This window comes from Asterias amurensis, chromosome 1 (genome assembly GCF_032118995.1).
Source record: "Asterias amurensis chromosome 1, ASM3211899v1".
In the NCBI taxonomy this organism is placed as follows: domain Eukaryota; kingdom Metazoa; phylum Echinodermata; class Asteroidea; order Forcipulatida; family Asteriidae; genus Asterias; species Asterias amurensis.
The window spans coordinates 14,204,324-14,221,613 of record NC_092648.1 but is presented as its reverse complement, the minus strand read 5'-3'; the positions used below and the strand labels follow the sequence as shown (position 1 = coordinate 14,221,613).

At 39.3% G+C, this 17,290-nt stretch overlaps 1 protein-coding gene across 1 annotated transcript; it reads left to right on the top strand.

Annotated features, from left to right (window-relative positions):
* Positions 1-3: 3 nt before the first annotated feature.
* LOC139946611 (WD repeat and HMG-box DNA-binding protein 1-like) lies at positions 4-17,086 on the top strand. The gene is made up of 23 exons (XM_071944329.1): positions 4-140; positions 1,602-1,810; positions 2,308-2,459; positions 3,365-3,473; positions 3,886-3,983; positions 4,312-4,360; positions 4,972-5,171; positions 5,663-5,804; positions 6,287-6,473; positions 6,871-7,031; positions 7,391-7,575; positions 8,007-8,088; positions 8,551-8,716; positions 9,428-9,545; positions 9,956-10,061; positions 11,282-11,458; positions 11,874-12,005; positions 12,190-12,422; positions 12,658-12,884; positions 13,448-13,594; positions 13,767-13,908; positions 14,354-14,489; positions 14,963-17,086. The coding sequence occupies exons 2-23, from the start codon at positions 1,622-1,624 to the stop codon at positions 15,221-15,223; spliced, it is 3,399 nt and encodes a 1,132-aa protein (XP_071800430.1). The 5' UTR covers positions 4-140; positions 1,602-1,621; the 3' UTR covers positions 15,224-17,086.
* Positions 17,087-17,290: the final 204 nt, after the last annotated feature.

Here is a 17,290-nt window from a genome sequence, read left to right as displayed (position 1 = left end):
TCAATTCGCGGGAAATCTCGAAGTATTGCGCGAAACACTAGATAAATTTACAGTTATATTCTACAGAAGTGGTAATCCCAAATACTCTGGAGTTTTAGCTGCTATGTTTGGTGTCTTGTACTAATCTTCAGTGTGAAAAGGTAAATAATACGATTTTTGTTATAAATTTATGGCTTTTCTTTTTAGAACTTGCAGAATGCTTTAACAAAATGTCGATGTCAATATGTAAAAAAACTAAGCGACGTCCAATGATTATGAATGAAAACAATGTCGGAAATACACGACCCTTCTATCTATTATATTAAGATTAACTATTCATTATTGTCTTATTGATGAAATCCTGAAAGTTGGTATACTTATTCATTTGATATTTCATAAACAAAATGTTGATAGTTTATTTAGTGGGCAGTCGGGGTCAGGTTGGCTAGGTCCTCCGGTAACATTTCCCTGCCATATCTGTCGATTTTTTCCGGTTGATTTTCGGACTGGAGCCATGATGACTGAGTGCATCCATGAGGATTTTGTTTTTTTCAGTCCCTACCTGAGTGGGTTCCTTTACTACAGGGTGACAAGGGTTTTCCTCCCGGAAAAGTTTCCGTGTGGGGCCACCACTTTTTCATTCGATATTAAAATTAAATAATAAAGTATCCCTTTTTGTAAAAATTAGTGAAAAAGTGGTGGTGCCATACAGAACGAAAGTTATCCTTCCTCCCATGCTAAAACTTGGGGTGATAACTGATATTTCCGTCGGCATTTAGGATGTTTTGCCGACCAGATTCAGAATGATGCCTAGCCTGAACATTGATTAGTCTGACGTCACACTTTGTTCAGGCTCGTCAATGCGGCCAGAGAGTGGCCTCTTCTTTCTACCTAGCATAGGTCAATCTCAGCCATTTGCACCTTTCACGTAGATTCACATGCAGATGACCACAAGTGAAGCTGCCAAATGTGACCTCGGCGGACCAATCAAAACTCAAATATGTAAAGCCCACGGCACTGCACTTTTATCCAATGAAATGATCCAGCGCAATGAAATCAATGGCTCTTCAAAGCAATGGTAAAGACAGGGGACTAGTCTAAATGTTGCCTAGCTCCTGTACACAGCAAAGAGGGTAGATACAATCGACTTCTGCCAGTGCCAGCTTCAGACATTTACACACCTCATATCTCATAACAAGTCAAACTTGTCAGCTTAAACTACTGTTGCTTAGCTATATAATGGATGGATTTTATGTTCTTGAAAAAAGAAAAAAACAATGGTTTTTACTGTACTCTCAACAACGTGCAAGTAGACACTGTACCCGTGGCGTGTCATGGCCTAGCGGTTAAGAGACTGGACTCAAGCTCAGGTGTTTTTAATCTCAGCAGAGTGTTGGTTCGAGTCCCAATCGTGATACCTGTGTCCTTCTCAGTTTCATTCTTAATCCAAACATTTTAGTGGTGTGTAGTAGAGTTAGAAACATTAGGAGAGCTGAGCATTGAGGTCACCTAGTGTCAATAATTGATGTGTGAAACTGGCCCTTTGGAAGGAAAAAGGAATCAATGTTGAAACTTTGTTTTTGTTTAATCCGTCCTAATTTGTTAACATTATTTCTCTTCAGATTTCCGTCCATCCAGCGAGATGCCTCTCAACAAGCAAGAGATGCGTTTGGGTCACAGTGAGGGCCATACAGATGTCTGCTATGAGGAGACGGGGAACCAGATCTTGACGTGTGGGAGTGATGGAGATGTCAGGATATGGGAGAGCATGGATGATGACGATCCACAATCGATCAATGTTGGAGAAGCTGCCTTTGCAATTGCAATGAAGGTATGGATACAATATAAATGTTGTTCCCGGCTTGAGTAAAGCCCTGTTCAAACTTCCTGCCAGAATTTTGAAGACACAATATATAGCAACGATTGATTCGCATCAGTTGACTTGTGCTGAACTCTTGCTGAACTCCTGCGAAACACTCGCTGCGAAAACAGCCCTGTTATGTCAACATTCGTATCGCATTCGTCGGTATGAACTGTGCTCAACAATAGTCCAATTGATAACAAAAGTTCACATATCATATGTTGTTAGGTAAGGTTGATTTCAGCTGTTACCCAGCTCCACCGGATACCAACATCCGTTCTTTTCAATAATTCGCCATTGGTAAAATGATTTTCCTGTACAGCAGTGAGTCGGTATGCAGGAATTGGGGCTGAGAGAAAACATGACCCTTGGTTGCCATGGAAAATTGTTTTTAAAAAAATAAACTTTTTATTAAATAAAATTAAATGAAATGTTGATTTGATTAATGTGTGTTTTTTTTCTAACAGGGCGGCAAGCTGTACACTGCCTCAGAGGCTAACACTATCCAGGCTCATACTTTTCCAGAGGGGGCCGCTGATGGTATCGTTACTCGCTTCACAGCGCCAGTCACACACTTCTGTCTGAGTCAAGACGGAAATAAAGTCCTGGGTGGTGCAAGGTAAACTGTCGTATCAATAAACTCCTTTTTTATAGATGTTAAATTTGCATCGGGGATAAAGAATATTAATTTTGGTTGTTACCCATGTACACCGATGTGTGTTAGCACTGTATACTCGATACTTACCCGAATTCTGTGAAAAGAAATCACAGGCATATTACTCGGGTGGGATTCAAACCCATGACCTTTGTATTTCTTGAGCAGTGTCATACCAACTAGACCATCAAGATTGCTCAATGGCTAGAGGCAGTTTGAATCCTATGCTTAGCATCCTAAATTCCTTCCCTGCAAGGTTTAAATTTGTAGCGGTTTAGACAAGATAAGTTCAAAAGAGACTTGTACTAATCAAATCTTGATTAATTTTTCTATTTAAGAAGGTTAATAAAAGATAGGTTATTAAAATTCTCTAGCATACAGGGCCCAATTTCATGGCTCTGCTTACCACCTAATACTGCGCTTACGAAGACCAGTTATCCACTTATTTCTGTGCTTGCTCTGTAAGCATAGAATGCCTGGTATATGTGGAGTACGCACGCGCATAAACCAGAACTCCCTGCTAACTCATAAAGCCGCAGGTCCCGTGTGTTGTGTACAATGCAACTAAAAGAACCCAATGCACTTATTGTAAAATGAAGGGGTTTGCCCCTGGTCTGATCAGCAGTATATTGTGCCACATCACCTAGTAAACCAATACATGGTGCTACAAAGGAATAGGTCCACGGAGCTCCACACAAACCTTGCAGGAAAAAATACTGAGCGCTTTGACACGCCTGTAGGGAGGTGATAAAGTGCCATATTAGAACCTAGTATTAGTGTTAATATGATTTCTTTAATAATATAGTAGGAGCGTTAGCTAACCTGTATGCTTAGAATGATTGTGACGTTGTTTTATGTTATTCCTTTAGTGATTTTACAATGAAGTATGTTGACGTTGAGGGCAGCAACCAGAAGACCTTCCATGGCCATAACGCACCTATCCTCAGTGTAGCAATCGACCCTAAACTGGAATACATTGTAAGTAAATGGAATCATCATTGACACCACAAACTGACACATGCAGACCAGTGGAAAGTAGTAATCAGAGAAAACAGTGTTAAAAGTTGAACGCTTTTTAGTATCAAGCTTTCCTTCAAAGATTTCTGGGTGTTTTTAACTATTTTTTTTTTCTTAGTGGAGACAGTTATGATATTCTTCCTACGTTATGTCTGTTTCTTAGTCTGTGGGCAGTGCTTGGCGGGCCTACCCAGATCTAACAATTTTTGCCCAGCGCTCTTGAGCAAAATACACCGTGCCGCCCAGCACAGATTTCCATCAGATTGCACTTCAGCAATGATGGCCATATATTTACACATGAATAATTTTGTTGAACTGCTAGCCCTTGGTATCCATAGCTTGTAACTGATTTTACTTCTGTCCATGATTTTAGGCGTCCTCCAGCTGTGATGGAACTGTCAAGATCTGGAACATCGCCGACCAAGCTTGGGAAAAATCTGTTTCCCTTATTCCTAAATGCAGTGATGCAAGGTAAACAAAGGCCAAAAAACAACGACCAGCTCTAAACAGACAAATTCATCAATTCCAATAAAAGACAATTCCTAACCTGACCACAGCTATTTAACTCAAGAGGTTTGCGGTAACACAATGTGAGTGTCTCTTTTTAAGTAGTGTTGGTTCTGAAAAAGAAATGGTGGTAGTGTTTCAGAACCAACGCTACTCAAACAGAGATACTGTTATGGTGACTGCAAACTTCTATTTGTTATACTTCCACCATGCAAAGTTTCAAATCCTACTCACAGCTTATTTAATTGTTCATCACTTACGTGTATGGGTTACTTTTTCTTTTAATTTTCAGCTTGTCGAAAACCTTGTGTAGGTTGTCGTGGAAACCAAATTCAGGAGAGGTGAGTAGAGACCGAGTGTGGAGAGAGAATCTTGTGACTGTACTAAAAAAAGGGGGGGTGGGAACAAAGAGTTATGTCCCAAGTACTGAGTTGGAGTGGCAAGTTGAAAATTTTCTGAATGTTAACTGGACGGGGAAAAAAAAAATTCCTCAGCAAAATTTGGCTGTGCTTGCTCCTAATCCATGGAAGAACAAAAGTTCTCGGACTTTTGCCAATAGGTGGATACAGCTGTATTTATAGTCTGATAGACGCAGTACGACACCTGAAGACAATTTGTTTGTTTTGGCGGCAGGACAGCAGACGCCAGTCCCCATGGGGTTGAATCATTGGGACTTCCTACCTCTGCAGACTCCGTGCCCTTTGGGATGTGATGATTGATGGCGCTCTTAATATAGTCAGAAACTATTTGCATAAACCGTCATCTGAAACATATGCTGGCGTTTTCCGTTATTTCTAACCTCGCTTCTGTTTCAGAAGTTCTAGTCTTAATATTAATTTCCCAGATTATAACCTCTTTCCTGCTTTTAAATTTCTTCAATTCCCCAAAGGTATGAATAATGTTTTACTCCTCTAACAATTTGTTCCCTTGTTTTTTTTTCTTTCTTTATTAGCTGTTGGCTGTTCCCCTGGAGAAAGAAATCCAAGTATTCGAGAGGGACACATGGGACATGGCATTCACGTTGACCCCAACAGAGGTCACCGGATTTATCTCCATTGTCCAGTGGTCTCCCTGCGGTCAGTTCTTGGCCTCTGCTAACACTGATGGAAGTATCTGTATCTGGGATGTTGGGTCAAGGGAGTGCATTGATAGGTAGGAAGCCAGTCTCGTCAGCAAGAGACCAAAGTTAAATTTCATTATGATTATTTCTTATATAGAGCATTTCACAATAACGTATCAATGCGCTTTACACTAGTGCCCTGGTCATTAGGCCAACAACATTCCTTAATCTTTCTCAGCTCCCTGGGGAGTATACAGCCCTGAGCTGCCTCGGCGCTCCAGTGGCTTTTTCATGCACAATATCAACCTCTACCGTCGCAGGTACCCATTTTATGCCCTTGAACAATAACAAAAATCTGTCATTTATTGGCATAAAAAGTCTAATAAAGCCTGCACCATGTGAACATGTAGATCAGCCCTTGTGCTCAAAAAGTTGTTCCTACTTTTTTCTAAGGACCAATTATCATGCCCTTTAGAATCTAAGCTGGAGCCAAGGAAGATAGGAGATGTGGGAAAAGTGCCCCTAGTTAAAAACTAACAACCAAGTTGTTGATTTATTTGTTTGTACATTTTATTTTGTGTAGGACTAAACACAACAAGGGTCTATCAATCTGTGGATTAGTCTGGCACCCAAGTGGTGGTAATGAGATTGCGTATACTGATGTCATGGGAAATGTAGGCGTGTTGGACAACGTTATACCAGCGCATAGGAAGAAGGAATCTCGGGTAAGATCAGTGACGGGACACCATTTGTTTGCGAGTAAAATCTTCTGGTTTTCAAGAAACATTTAACCTCTGGTAATTGTCAAATACCAGTATTCTCACTTGGTGTATCCCAACATGCATCAAATAAAAAATCTGTGAAATCTTAAAAGATAATAATGAAAAGAAAAAATACCCTTGTCTAAATAAAAGGCATCAGATGAAGTCTTTCATTATTTGAGTGAGAAATTACCTCTTTCTCAAAAACTTTTACTCTAAAGGGAGCTGTTTCTCACAATGATTTATACTATCAACAGCTCTTCACTGCTCATTATCAAGTAAGTTTTTATGCTGACAATTAGTTTGAGTAATTACCTATAGTGTTTGAATCAAATCATCATTGTATATCACTAAAAATCGCATCAAGATAAATTGTTTTTTTTGTTTAAAATCTGCACAGTGTTTGGATTTGTAACCAATCAGGTCTTCTCTTTGAATCCATCCAGGTATCTGAATACAAGCAGTCTGCCGATTTGTTTGATGACGAAGCCATTGACGAGGACTTCCTGGATGCCGTTACGCAAGCCGAGGTTGAGAATAAACTGACCAATGAGGATGAAGATGGTGATGATGTCACACCGGCCACGCAACACAAACGCATAATGCAGATTCAAGACGATGACAATTCAATTGGTTAGTAGAGAATTGAATAATCAAAAGGGTATACTGCTTCACGCATAATTTCACAGAGACCTGGGCCTCTGACGCCCATGGTCTTTGCCTTGATGCCCTTTCAAAAGTTTTCCATACACATTTTCCACTGGAAGTGCTCTTTGCGAGAAGAAAATGGCGTTGCCCTCACACAGGTGAAACTCTTGCTTGGTTTTCTATGACTGGTTTTCTATTGAACCAGAGGTGGGTTTCACAAAGAGTTCTCGAGATAGTATCCCATCCTAAGTTAGGACTAGTTTGAAGTTTTTACTAACTCCCAAAAAGTCCTAGGACTAGTCCTATGTTAGGATTTTTTGTGTGAAATCGACCCCAGAATACAAGCCCACCCTGATTGAATCCTGAAACTTTTCTTTTCCAGATGGCAGTTCCCGTGTCGGTGATGATGGGGCTAGCATCATGTCCGGCGCACTTGACGCCATGCCACCCAAACCAGTTGTGTACCAAGGTCCCCAACCTACCCCTCTACAGAAACCATTTATCCCCGGTGCCACGCCTGTACACCTATCAAGTAGATTCATGGTAAGTTTGTGATTATTTAATGAAATAAAGACCTGACCTATGTCTGAAGACTGGCAGGAGTATATTTGTTTACAAGTTTGTATTTTGCCCTCAAATATTTGTGTAAATCTTGTAAGTTGACACTTTTTCCTTTTGGCTTTGCTCATGAGGTTATGGCATGCTCTGGCAGCAATATGCACCACTTCACCTTGTATCCTATCAAGGTGTTGTATCATGTTTGTTCCTCACTAAATCATTCTTAACAAGCTACTCCAGATTTGATAATTCTGTGCAAGGGTTATCTTTTATAACAGCAAACAGCTAATTATAAATCTACAGTATTATTATTATTACTACTTGTCTTACATCTAATTTTCTAGAAATGGAATTCCGTTGGAATCGTACGTTGTTACGACACAGACGACGAATCCTCCATCGATGTTGAGTTCCATGATACCTCGGTGCATCATGCCATGCATTTTGATAACCAGTTGAATCATACAATGGCCGACCTATCAGCAGAAGCCGTTCTGCTAGCCAGCGAGGGCCAGGGGGATACAGCAAGGTAAGATTCAACCTCAATCCCAGCAGCTGATATTGGACTATGTTTCTGTTAATGTTTTGTTACCACTCGTCGCGCTGGCCCAAAATCTGCACAAGTTTGACAAGGGCCCAAATCCGTTTTTGGTTTTCATGACCTGCTCACAGGCCTGTGTAACTAACTTGACTCATTTGAAATGGAATCGTGTCAAAATACTTGCATTTCACAATTGCGCACTAAGCGTCTTACAAGGTCCATACAAGCGCTCAAATTATTTTTCAACAAGCGTGCACCCTAAGTAGCCACCCTTGTGAGCCAATCAGCATTGTTTCTCAGTACATCCCTACCTGGGTAAAGTGACGAGATGCCGCTGGGTAGATAAAGTGCTTCATAAGAACTGCATATTTTTAGTACTTTTATAACTGTACTCAAAATGTCTTTTTGTTTTCTCCTAGCCAAGTCATCTGTTACCATTTTGCGTCCTGGGACAACCAGAAAGATTGGAACACATCCATGCCCAAGGGAGAAAATATCAAGGTAAATAAACACAGGATAATCAACATTATTTTTGATTTCATAATAGGCCTATTCTATAGACGATGTGACCTATGTTTACATTCAAACCGCCCTCTGTTGACAAAACACTACATACGTCATGTTTCGCCGGGCACTGAGTTGCGTAGTCATAGTAAGATTGCGTACACTTTCTAGCTGGCTGCCAAAACACAAAGGTTTTGCCCGGCGGTATGCGCGCGAATCATGTTATGGTTTTTCGTGTGACGTCAGAGGTCACATCGTCTAACTAGATTGCTACATAATATGACATGCCTTAAAACAAAAGCATTTGTTCATTGGTGTTCTAGTCAATACCCATGCCCTTTCCTTTCCCTACTTCTACTTGATGTAATTTTTTTAACATATTAAGTTTTTTTAACTGTGAGTCATGTTTTAATAAACAATTTTTGAATTGAATTGAATTGAATTGAATACTTTGTACAGGCGGTGACCCTTGGTTTTGGATGGGTAGCTGTAGCTACAGACAAGCGATTAGTTCGACTGTTTAGCATTGGTGGTATGCAGAGGGAAGTAATTGCAGTACCAGGTCCAGTGGTGTGCCTTGCTGCTCATGGTAATCAGCTACTTGTGGTGTACCATGCTGGAGCAGGTAAGTGTTTCACATGAGGTTGTGGTTTTTGTCAAGATTGTGCTTGATTTTAAGTTTAGATTTTGTTTGTTTGCACTGTTTAAACCTTTTCATGCATGTACGTCCTTCGGACGGGACGTAAAGCCGTTGGTCCCATGTGTTTTGTAACGCGTGTAAAAGAACCCAGTGCACTTATCGAAAAGAGAAGGGGTTCGCCCCGGTGTTCCTTGTAAACCCTTAAGGTGCTACATAATTGGGTCTCAGAATTCATCACTGCAATAACCTATCTTTCTGAAAGTTTGTATATACTCAGCGCCTTGAGTACCTTGTTTGGTAGATGCGCGCGCTATATAAGACTTCGATATATATATCGTTTATTTTAGTGATAAATTTGTGATAACAATACATTTTTATTTTTTTTTCATTATTGTTATATATATATATTTTTTTAATGGTGACCCCCAAAAACATAGGCACATAAAAGCACTCTCAAGAGTGAGCGCTTTGTGTGATCTTTATATTTTTGGCTCATTGACTAATGTACTAATGTACTAAACACTAATGTAAAGCGCATTGGTAGGTTACTGCAACATGAACTCCTGTGCCCTGCGAGAAAAAACTGACCAGCCTGGATTGGATTCGAACCTACACTCTTCAAACATAAGTATAGAGAAAGTATACTTATACTCTCCTCAAATCCGAAGATTGTATTTGTTTTCTTGGTGTTTGCAGGAGTACCGGGGGAGCAATGCCTTGGAGTCCAGTTACTGCATGTCGGTGGAAAGAAGAAACAACAAATCTGTGGTGGTCGGTTACCAGTGAGCCCAAAGGCGTCCCTTGCATGGTTGGGGTGAGTGCTTGGCAATGCAACAACAAAAATAATACTTTGTAAACATGTTTTTTTTAAAACTTGATAATGCTTGAATCATACTCAAATCAAATCAAATCGGGACTATTACTGGCATTATCATCGTGTACACAAATGAGTTTTTAGCACAAGTGTAATGTCACATGAAGCAGTTTGAAGTCAATCAGCTCTTGGCAGTTTTTTTTGTATACAAAAATCATTTAATTTTCACGTAAACTTTCATACATTTTTTCTGTGAAAGCAAGCAACCAAACTGTTGTTTTAAATGTTTTGGTTACCTTGGAGTAAAAGAATTTTCTGTATGACAAGGCTCTTAAGATCGACAGTGTTGTGATAAATATCGATGCTTTACCTTTCTCTCTTGTTTGAGCCTTGTTTGTTATGGTTTCTAGTTTTTCAGCTGAAGGGACACCTTGTGCCGTTGACACTGAGGGCGTGGTCAGAGTCCTGAATAGATCTATGCTGACATGGATGCAGATTGCTAACACCAAGAACCATGTGAGTAACAAAGGCACCTCAACAAATCATTATTGTTTTAACACTAAAAAAGGGATAAATTGGGATGTTTGGAACTGTTATTAAGCAAATTGCTAAGACCAAGAACCATGTGAGTAACAAATTCACCTCAACCAATCTTTATTGTTTGCTCTTTGAAGTATAAAACATTGCACACTAAAAATTAAATTGGGATGTTTGGCACTGGTAGAAAGCCGATTGCTAACACCAAGAACCATGTGAGTACGAAAGGCACCTCAACTTATTTTTATTGTTTGCTCATTTGAAGATTAAACTTAGCAACAAAAAAGGTTTAGGATAATGCTTAATATTGATTGTTTTTACTCCAGATACTCAACTTACATTATTATTATGTGCCAAACTTATAACAGATTTAATTTGTTTGTTGGAAAACAGAAATGTTGAGACCCTAGATGGAAAAACTATTCCAGGTGTTGAAATAAAATTTATGTTTTGCAAGCATGCAATGTTTCAGCTTACCGGCTGATTCCCTTTTGTTACAAATTACAAAGTTGCACGCCTGGTTGTCTTCAGAATGTATAGCACTACAGCCTGAGTGAATCTACGCTAAAACCCACAGCTTCAGTTTGATGGGGTGGATTTCACAAAGATTTGAGTCTAGTCTTATCTCGAGTTACTCGTCCTAACTTAGGACTAGCCTTATAGGAACACGTTGCCTTGGATCGGACGAGTTGGTCAAAACAAAAGCGTTTGTAACCGTTTTTTATATAATGCATATGGTTGGAAAGATGTTTTAAAAGTAGAATACAATGATCCACACAAGTTTGCCTCGAAATTGCGTGGTTTTTCTTCTACTGTGCGAACTAACATGGTCGGCCATTTATGGGAGTCAAAATTTTGACCCCCATAAATGGCTGACGTGTTAGTCGACGAGGTAAAAGGAAAACCACGCAATTTCGAGGCATGTTTGTGTGGATCATTGTATTCTACTTTTGCAACATCTCTCTACCCATATGCATTTTATAAAAAACGGTTACAAACGCTTTTCAAAGACCAACTCGACCGATCCAAGGCAATGTGTTCCTTTAAGTTTATGATAACTCCAAAGAGTCCCAGGACTAGTCCTATGACTATCTTTGTGAAATCGACCCCTGGTTATACAATCAAGACCATCTTGAAACTTGTTATCAGGTGTAAATAATTAATTTAAGATTGGTTTTTTGTGTTCCTTTTCCTTTCAGACTAAGAGTCGATCAGACCATTTCTGGGTAGTAGGATTGAACGAGAGCCCACAGCAGCTGCGATGCATTCAGTGTAAAGGAGCTCCCTTCCCTCCAACGCTACCCAGACCTGCTGTCATGGTGCTACCGTTCCAAATTCCACTGTGTGATCTGGAAACGGAGAAGGGACAGATAGAGGTAATGAATTCTGGTTCTATATATATTTAGTTTGCGGTATCACCATGTGTGTATCTATTTGTTGGGTGGATTATGAAGAGCATTATGAAGCTCTTTGCCGTGAGTAATATTTGGGAACGAATCAACAATAGAAAGGTTTTGCAAAGCTATGAATATGGATGCAGATAGGTATACAGCAACCATAAGACAACGGTCTCCCGAAGACGAACAGGTCATACTTATCAAAACGTCGAGTTGAAATCAATGGTTCTTTTCAGAACCACCCAAACTCATTTAGAGAAAGTCATTACATGGTGTTTCAGCAAACCTTTCCATATTGTATTTCCACCATGCAAAGTTTCAAATCCTACTCATAATGGAGTACAGTGGCGGACAGTTTGATATATTTCTGTTTATACTTTCTGTTTTTCTTCAGGAATCATATTGGAGAGCGGACACCTTGAGCAGACATATTGACTACAGCACATCCCAAGGCTATGATGAAGACGAGATGAACAAAGCACAGGCTGAGCGAGAAAAGCAAGATAGCATCATGAAGCTCTTTGCAGTGAGTAATAGTTTTGCAATTCACCACCTTTGTGAATTGAGGCATTGCACGTTTGGTATTAATACATGTTTGGTTTGCTGTAACACCATGTGTGTATCCACCTAGCTAGTAGATACACACATGGTGTAAATGCAAACTAAAAGAATATATAACTGAATAAGATTATACAATGTTTTGTTTGCAGTTGGCCTGTCGCACCGACAGGGAGTTCCGGGCTGCGGAGATCTGTCAGCTGATGACATCCCAGCATGCCGTGTCCCTCGCCATCAAGTACGCCAGCAGATCACGCAGAATGGCGCTGGCCGAGCGACTCAACCTATTGGCACAGCAGATGATGGAAGAAGAAATGGCTGCCATGGAAACGGAGCAAGAAGAAGAAGAGGAGAATGATGTGTATCAGGCACCACCTCACACAGCGTAAGAATTTTTTTAAAGCATCCAAAGAGGTAGTATCATCATTACCTTTGGCGTTATTGTTTCTGCTACTTTCTTTTTTGTGGCGTGTCTCAACAATTCAATCAGTATGCTTGACTGAGTAGTTGAAAAACGGTAGTGGCGACTCAACTAAGCAATCAATAGTCATGACTTTGACACTAGACACACTAGTCGCCCAGGCATAATTCCAATTTCATCAATGTGGCTCTCTCTATAGGAGGGACAGAAGCACGTCTGAATGGTCAACGTTATCTAGATCAAGACCTGCAAATCGCCAGGCATCCACACAAGATCATGAGGAGGAGGAGGAGGAGGAGGCTGAGGTAGAAGACGAGGATCAACCGATGGATGAGGATGGTGAATATGATGAAGATGGAGGAGATGGTGAGATGCCTGAGATGAAATCAAGACAAACTCCCGCACTGGTCATCAAACCTAGGAAAGGTACAGCATCTGAATTATTGATTGATTTTTCATCTTTACAATTTCAGTTCAATTTAGTTCTATACCATTTCCATTTCCCATACAAATTAAAATTAAATCAAGTTGCAATAGAAAACTAATTAGGGAAATGGAGGCAAACCCTGATAAGCAGTTGTTTTTGTTAGAGAAACTCTTAAAGGAAACTCTAGATAAGTTCAAAAGTGGAATTTGACAGTCTTACGCATATTAGGTTCTCCTATGAGTTTGATTAATTAAGATATATAAAATAGCTTGATTGCAACCCAAGGAAAGAAGGGCGCTTCTGAAAATATACAGAAAAAATGTAGCTCGTCTGTGTCCCACGTTTGATGTGGGATGCAGTAGAAGTGGCATATTACTGAGACTACTTCTTTAGCTTATAGGATAGTAATTTACTGCACTACCTCCGAATCAGTTTTTAAATTGGTCTCAACGTTTCGACTAGCCTGCTCTAGTCATCCCCAGGATGTCATTTTAGTTACAATGAGGAAAATACTGAACCTTGAACCCTTGAATCCTAACTCTATGATGTCTTTTCCCCTAAGATATGCATCCCAAGTCTGCTCTACCCAGCAGTCAACCACGGAAGAACCCTTTTAAGAAGAACTCCTCTTCTGAATCCCAGGTGGCTTGCAAAGGAAGTAGCGTCTTCGATAACATGAAGAAGACGTCTAAGATCAAACTCAAAAGCCGTAAGTCATTGATCAATTTAATTGCTGATTTTTATTGAATCGACTTGTAATGAATGAATGAATGAATGAGTGCATGAATTCACAATTATTATTACAGTTGGGGATATTATTTATTTTTAATTCAAATGTCCAAAAAGGGTTTTCAATTTTCAATTGTGGTTTTTATCAACAGCTCCTCCAGAGAAGCCGATCGTGGTCAAAGTGAAGAAAGGCAAGACCCAAGCTACTCTATTCGGCAACATGAAGTCACCCAAACAAAAGGAGAAAGATGAAAACACTAAGGCGGAAATGGATAATTCTGCTGCAGTTAAGAAGTAAGTTCCATAAACAAGCCCCATGGTATATCACTGACATGCTCAAATTGAGATCTCAACAAAGACATCTTTGTTCGTCTACATCTTGTTAACTTTTTGTTGTGCCAAGAACTCGCTATTCAACTTTTACACAGAGATCATTCTCTGTATATGACCCCAACATCAGGACTAAGGTTCATATACAGATCAGAAACGCAAGCACACTCACCTCATTCAAGACAACTATTTTTCTGAAGGGATATAAACTGTAGGGAAAGGTTTGCGGTAACACCATGTAATGACTATCTCTGAAAAGAACCATTGGTTTCAACTGTGCTACCGCAAACCTTTCCATATCGTATTTCCACCATGCAAAGTTTCAAATCCTACTTGGATATAAACTGGTGGCCACCAGTCAACGCATGAAAGAGTTAAATAATGTTTGGGGCAATATATTTTCTTCCAGAGCGCCATCTGGATTTTCCTTCTGGCTGTCTGAGAACCAGCCGGGTCTAGCTGAGGAGAGTCCTGAACTATCAGAAGCGGATCTTGTCAAACTGGCCATGCAGAAATGGCGATCACTCACACCAGAAGAGAAAAAGGTTGGTACATATTTGGTTTGCAGTAACACCATGTGTGTATCTACTTGAAAACTTGTCTTGCTTTATATTGTACTATTGCGAAGTAGATTTTCAGAATTTGGGAGACTTCTCGGTATTGATAAGAACTGTCCTGCTTTTTAAGAAAAGGTTGGCTACAAATATTTGGGACTTTACTTCAATACTCTATGACATTTTCAGTTCACCAAATGAACTGTCAAATATTGAATTGCTGGTCTTGTATTCGACAAGACTTCAGTCCTGAAGCCTTTCTTTTATGAGACATCTGAAAGCACACAAATTTGTGCATCAAGTGTGTCTTTCTTTCGTTATTTTCTTGCAACTTTGATGAACAAATGAACCAAAAATTTCACAACTTTGTTATTTTATGCATGCAATACACCAAGTGGACTATTGGTCTTTGACAATTGCCAAACTTGTCCAGTGCCTTATTGCTGTTTTTGTCTCTTTTTTAGGAATGGGGAGCCAAGGCTAAGGAATCTGTCGAACCTTCAGAATCAGATTCAGATCCCAAAGAGAACCACAATGCACAAGATACTCTCACCGAGGGAAAGAAACGCAAACTATCAACGGACGATGAGGTCAAGCAGGGGTCAGAGAAGAGGGTCAAAGGTCAACAAGGAAAAGTGAAGAATCAGGATGGGGTTGCACCTAAGAAACCGCTACTCTCATCAACAAATTCAAAACTTGCTGGGTTTGCCTTTAAGAAAGATTAGTGTGTATATATTAATTCAGCAGTTAGTTATCATTTTCCCTCCCAAAATTGTGCCGCTGCTCAGTAATCAAGCAGCATTTTCATTACTTTTTTTTTAATTCCTTGAACTGAACCTTCGGTTCTTGTGCCTCTCAACCTTTTTGTGAAATATACTGGTTTTTTTTCATTGTATCCATTTTGCGGGTCTCTTTAATTTCTGTAGTGTTTGTATACAACAGTCCTGGTTTTTCTCTCTTGACTTTCCAAAAGCGCTTTAAAACTTCACTGTAATTTGGGGCTAAATAAAAAATGACTTCAGCACTTTTTATATCTTAAATCAAATAATAAACCCAGCCAGTTTATTAATGGAAACTGACCGGGTTATTATTTGACCATGATAAAGTTACTTCCTGGCTGTCGCTTCATATGTTGGTTGTCATGGGTATGACCCCTAAACAAATAGGGAGATCGCCACGATAGGCCTAGATAGCTGAGTTGGCAGAGCACCGGCACGTTAGTTCAGGGGTGGTTGGTTCAAATCCAGCTCCAAAATTTTGTTTGTTGTTCAACCCAATGGTTGTTTAGTAGCCATTTGAAAGAATTTACCAAAACATTTATGTTTAATAGTATATTTAAGTACATTCTATTGATATTTAAGTTTGAAAAGCAAGTTTAAAAATTTGTTTTGCCTTGGATCGGTCGAGTTGGTATTTGAAAAGCGTTTGTAACCTAATGTTATAAAATGCATATGGGTTGAAAGATGTTGTAAAAGTAGAATACAGTGATCCACACAAACATGCCTCGAAATTGCACAGTTTTCCTTTTACCTCGTCGACTAACACAGTCGACCATTTGACTCCCATATAATGGCCGATCATGTTAGTTCGCACAGTAAAAGGAACATGCAACTTCGAGGCAAATTTGTGTGGATCATTGTATTCTACTTTCAAACCATCTTTCCAACCATATGCATTTTAAAAAATATGGTTACAAATGCTTTTAATAGACCAACTCAGGATCATCGTCCGATCCAAGGCAACATGTTCCTTTAAGTAACTTGTTATTTCGCCATTCCAAATAACATACACTTTATGTTTAATTATATCAAATGGTTTACCATACAGACCACCAACAATAATTATCACTTTAAAGAATGAATATTTTTAACATTGTTTTGAAAACAAAATAATCTGCTCTGGCAAAACTCTGGCATTTACCATAATGTATAATAGCCATGAAAAAAAAACGAAATCTGGATCTTCATATTCCAATTAGAACATTTTCTCTAGATCCTGATGGAAAAATAGACATTCTGAAAGGTTGCTGTGAATACCTAAATCTTACTTGTTAGATTTGGGTCCATGCTTAGTATGGTTTTGCCAGAGCCAGTTCTTTGCCAGGTGGCCCCTATTCCACCAACAAATTAACAAATTAACACATTAAAAGCTGTGTACAACATTGGTAAGGTTGAAAATATAAATGTGTACAGATCTGGACATGACTCAAACAGTATAAAGATGGTCATAGTGGGAAACTCTCCTTGAAATAGTTTTACTAGTTTTGGAAATGAGTAAAACAATTGCCCTTTATTGCGCGGGTCAAATTGAAAACAACTCATTTAAGGGGTTTTCACTGTTTTGTCATGACTCTGATGTCTATTGAACTCTAACAGTCACAGGGTTTTTTTTTTTCATTTATATGTTAGGTCAACATATTGTGCAGATACTGGTCTTACCAATGTTTTCCAAGTGCTTTGAAAGCAGAAATTATTTTGTATGGATCACTCACTGGTCTGCAAACAATTCACATGAATTATTAAAAGAGCACTTCTTTTGTCTACTACTCCATTTCCCCTGCACTGTGTATGTAATGGAATGATCAGTACAGCAGGTACGAATAAAATCATTGATGTAATCATTTTTGTGCAGCGTTTCTTTTACTTAGCTTTCTTAGACCTGGGCCCAATTTCATAAAGCATTTTAGCACAACAATTTGCTAAGCGCAGAAAAATATATCGCTTAGCAGAAACTCGTTAGCCAAAATTCATGAAATTTACACTGTTTTAAATGGTGCATTGCTCATGTTTTGC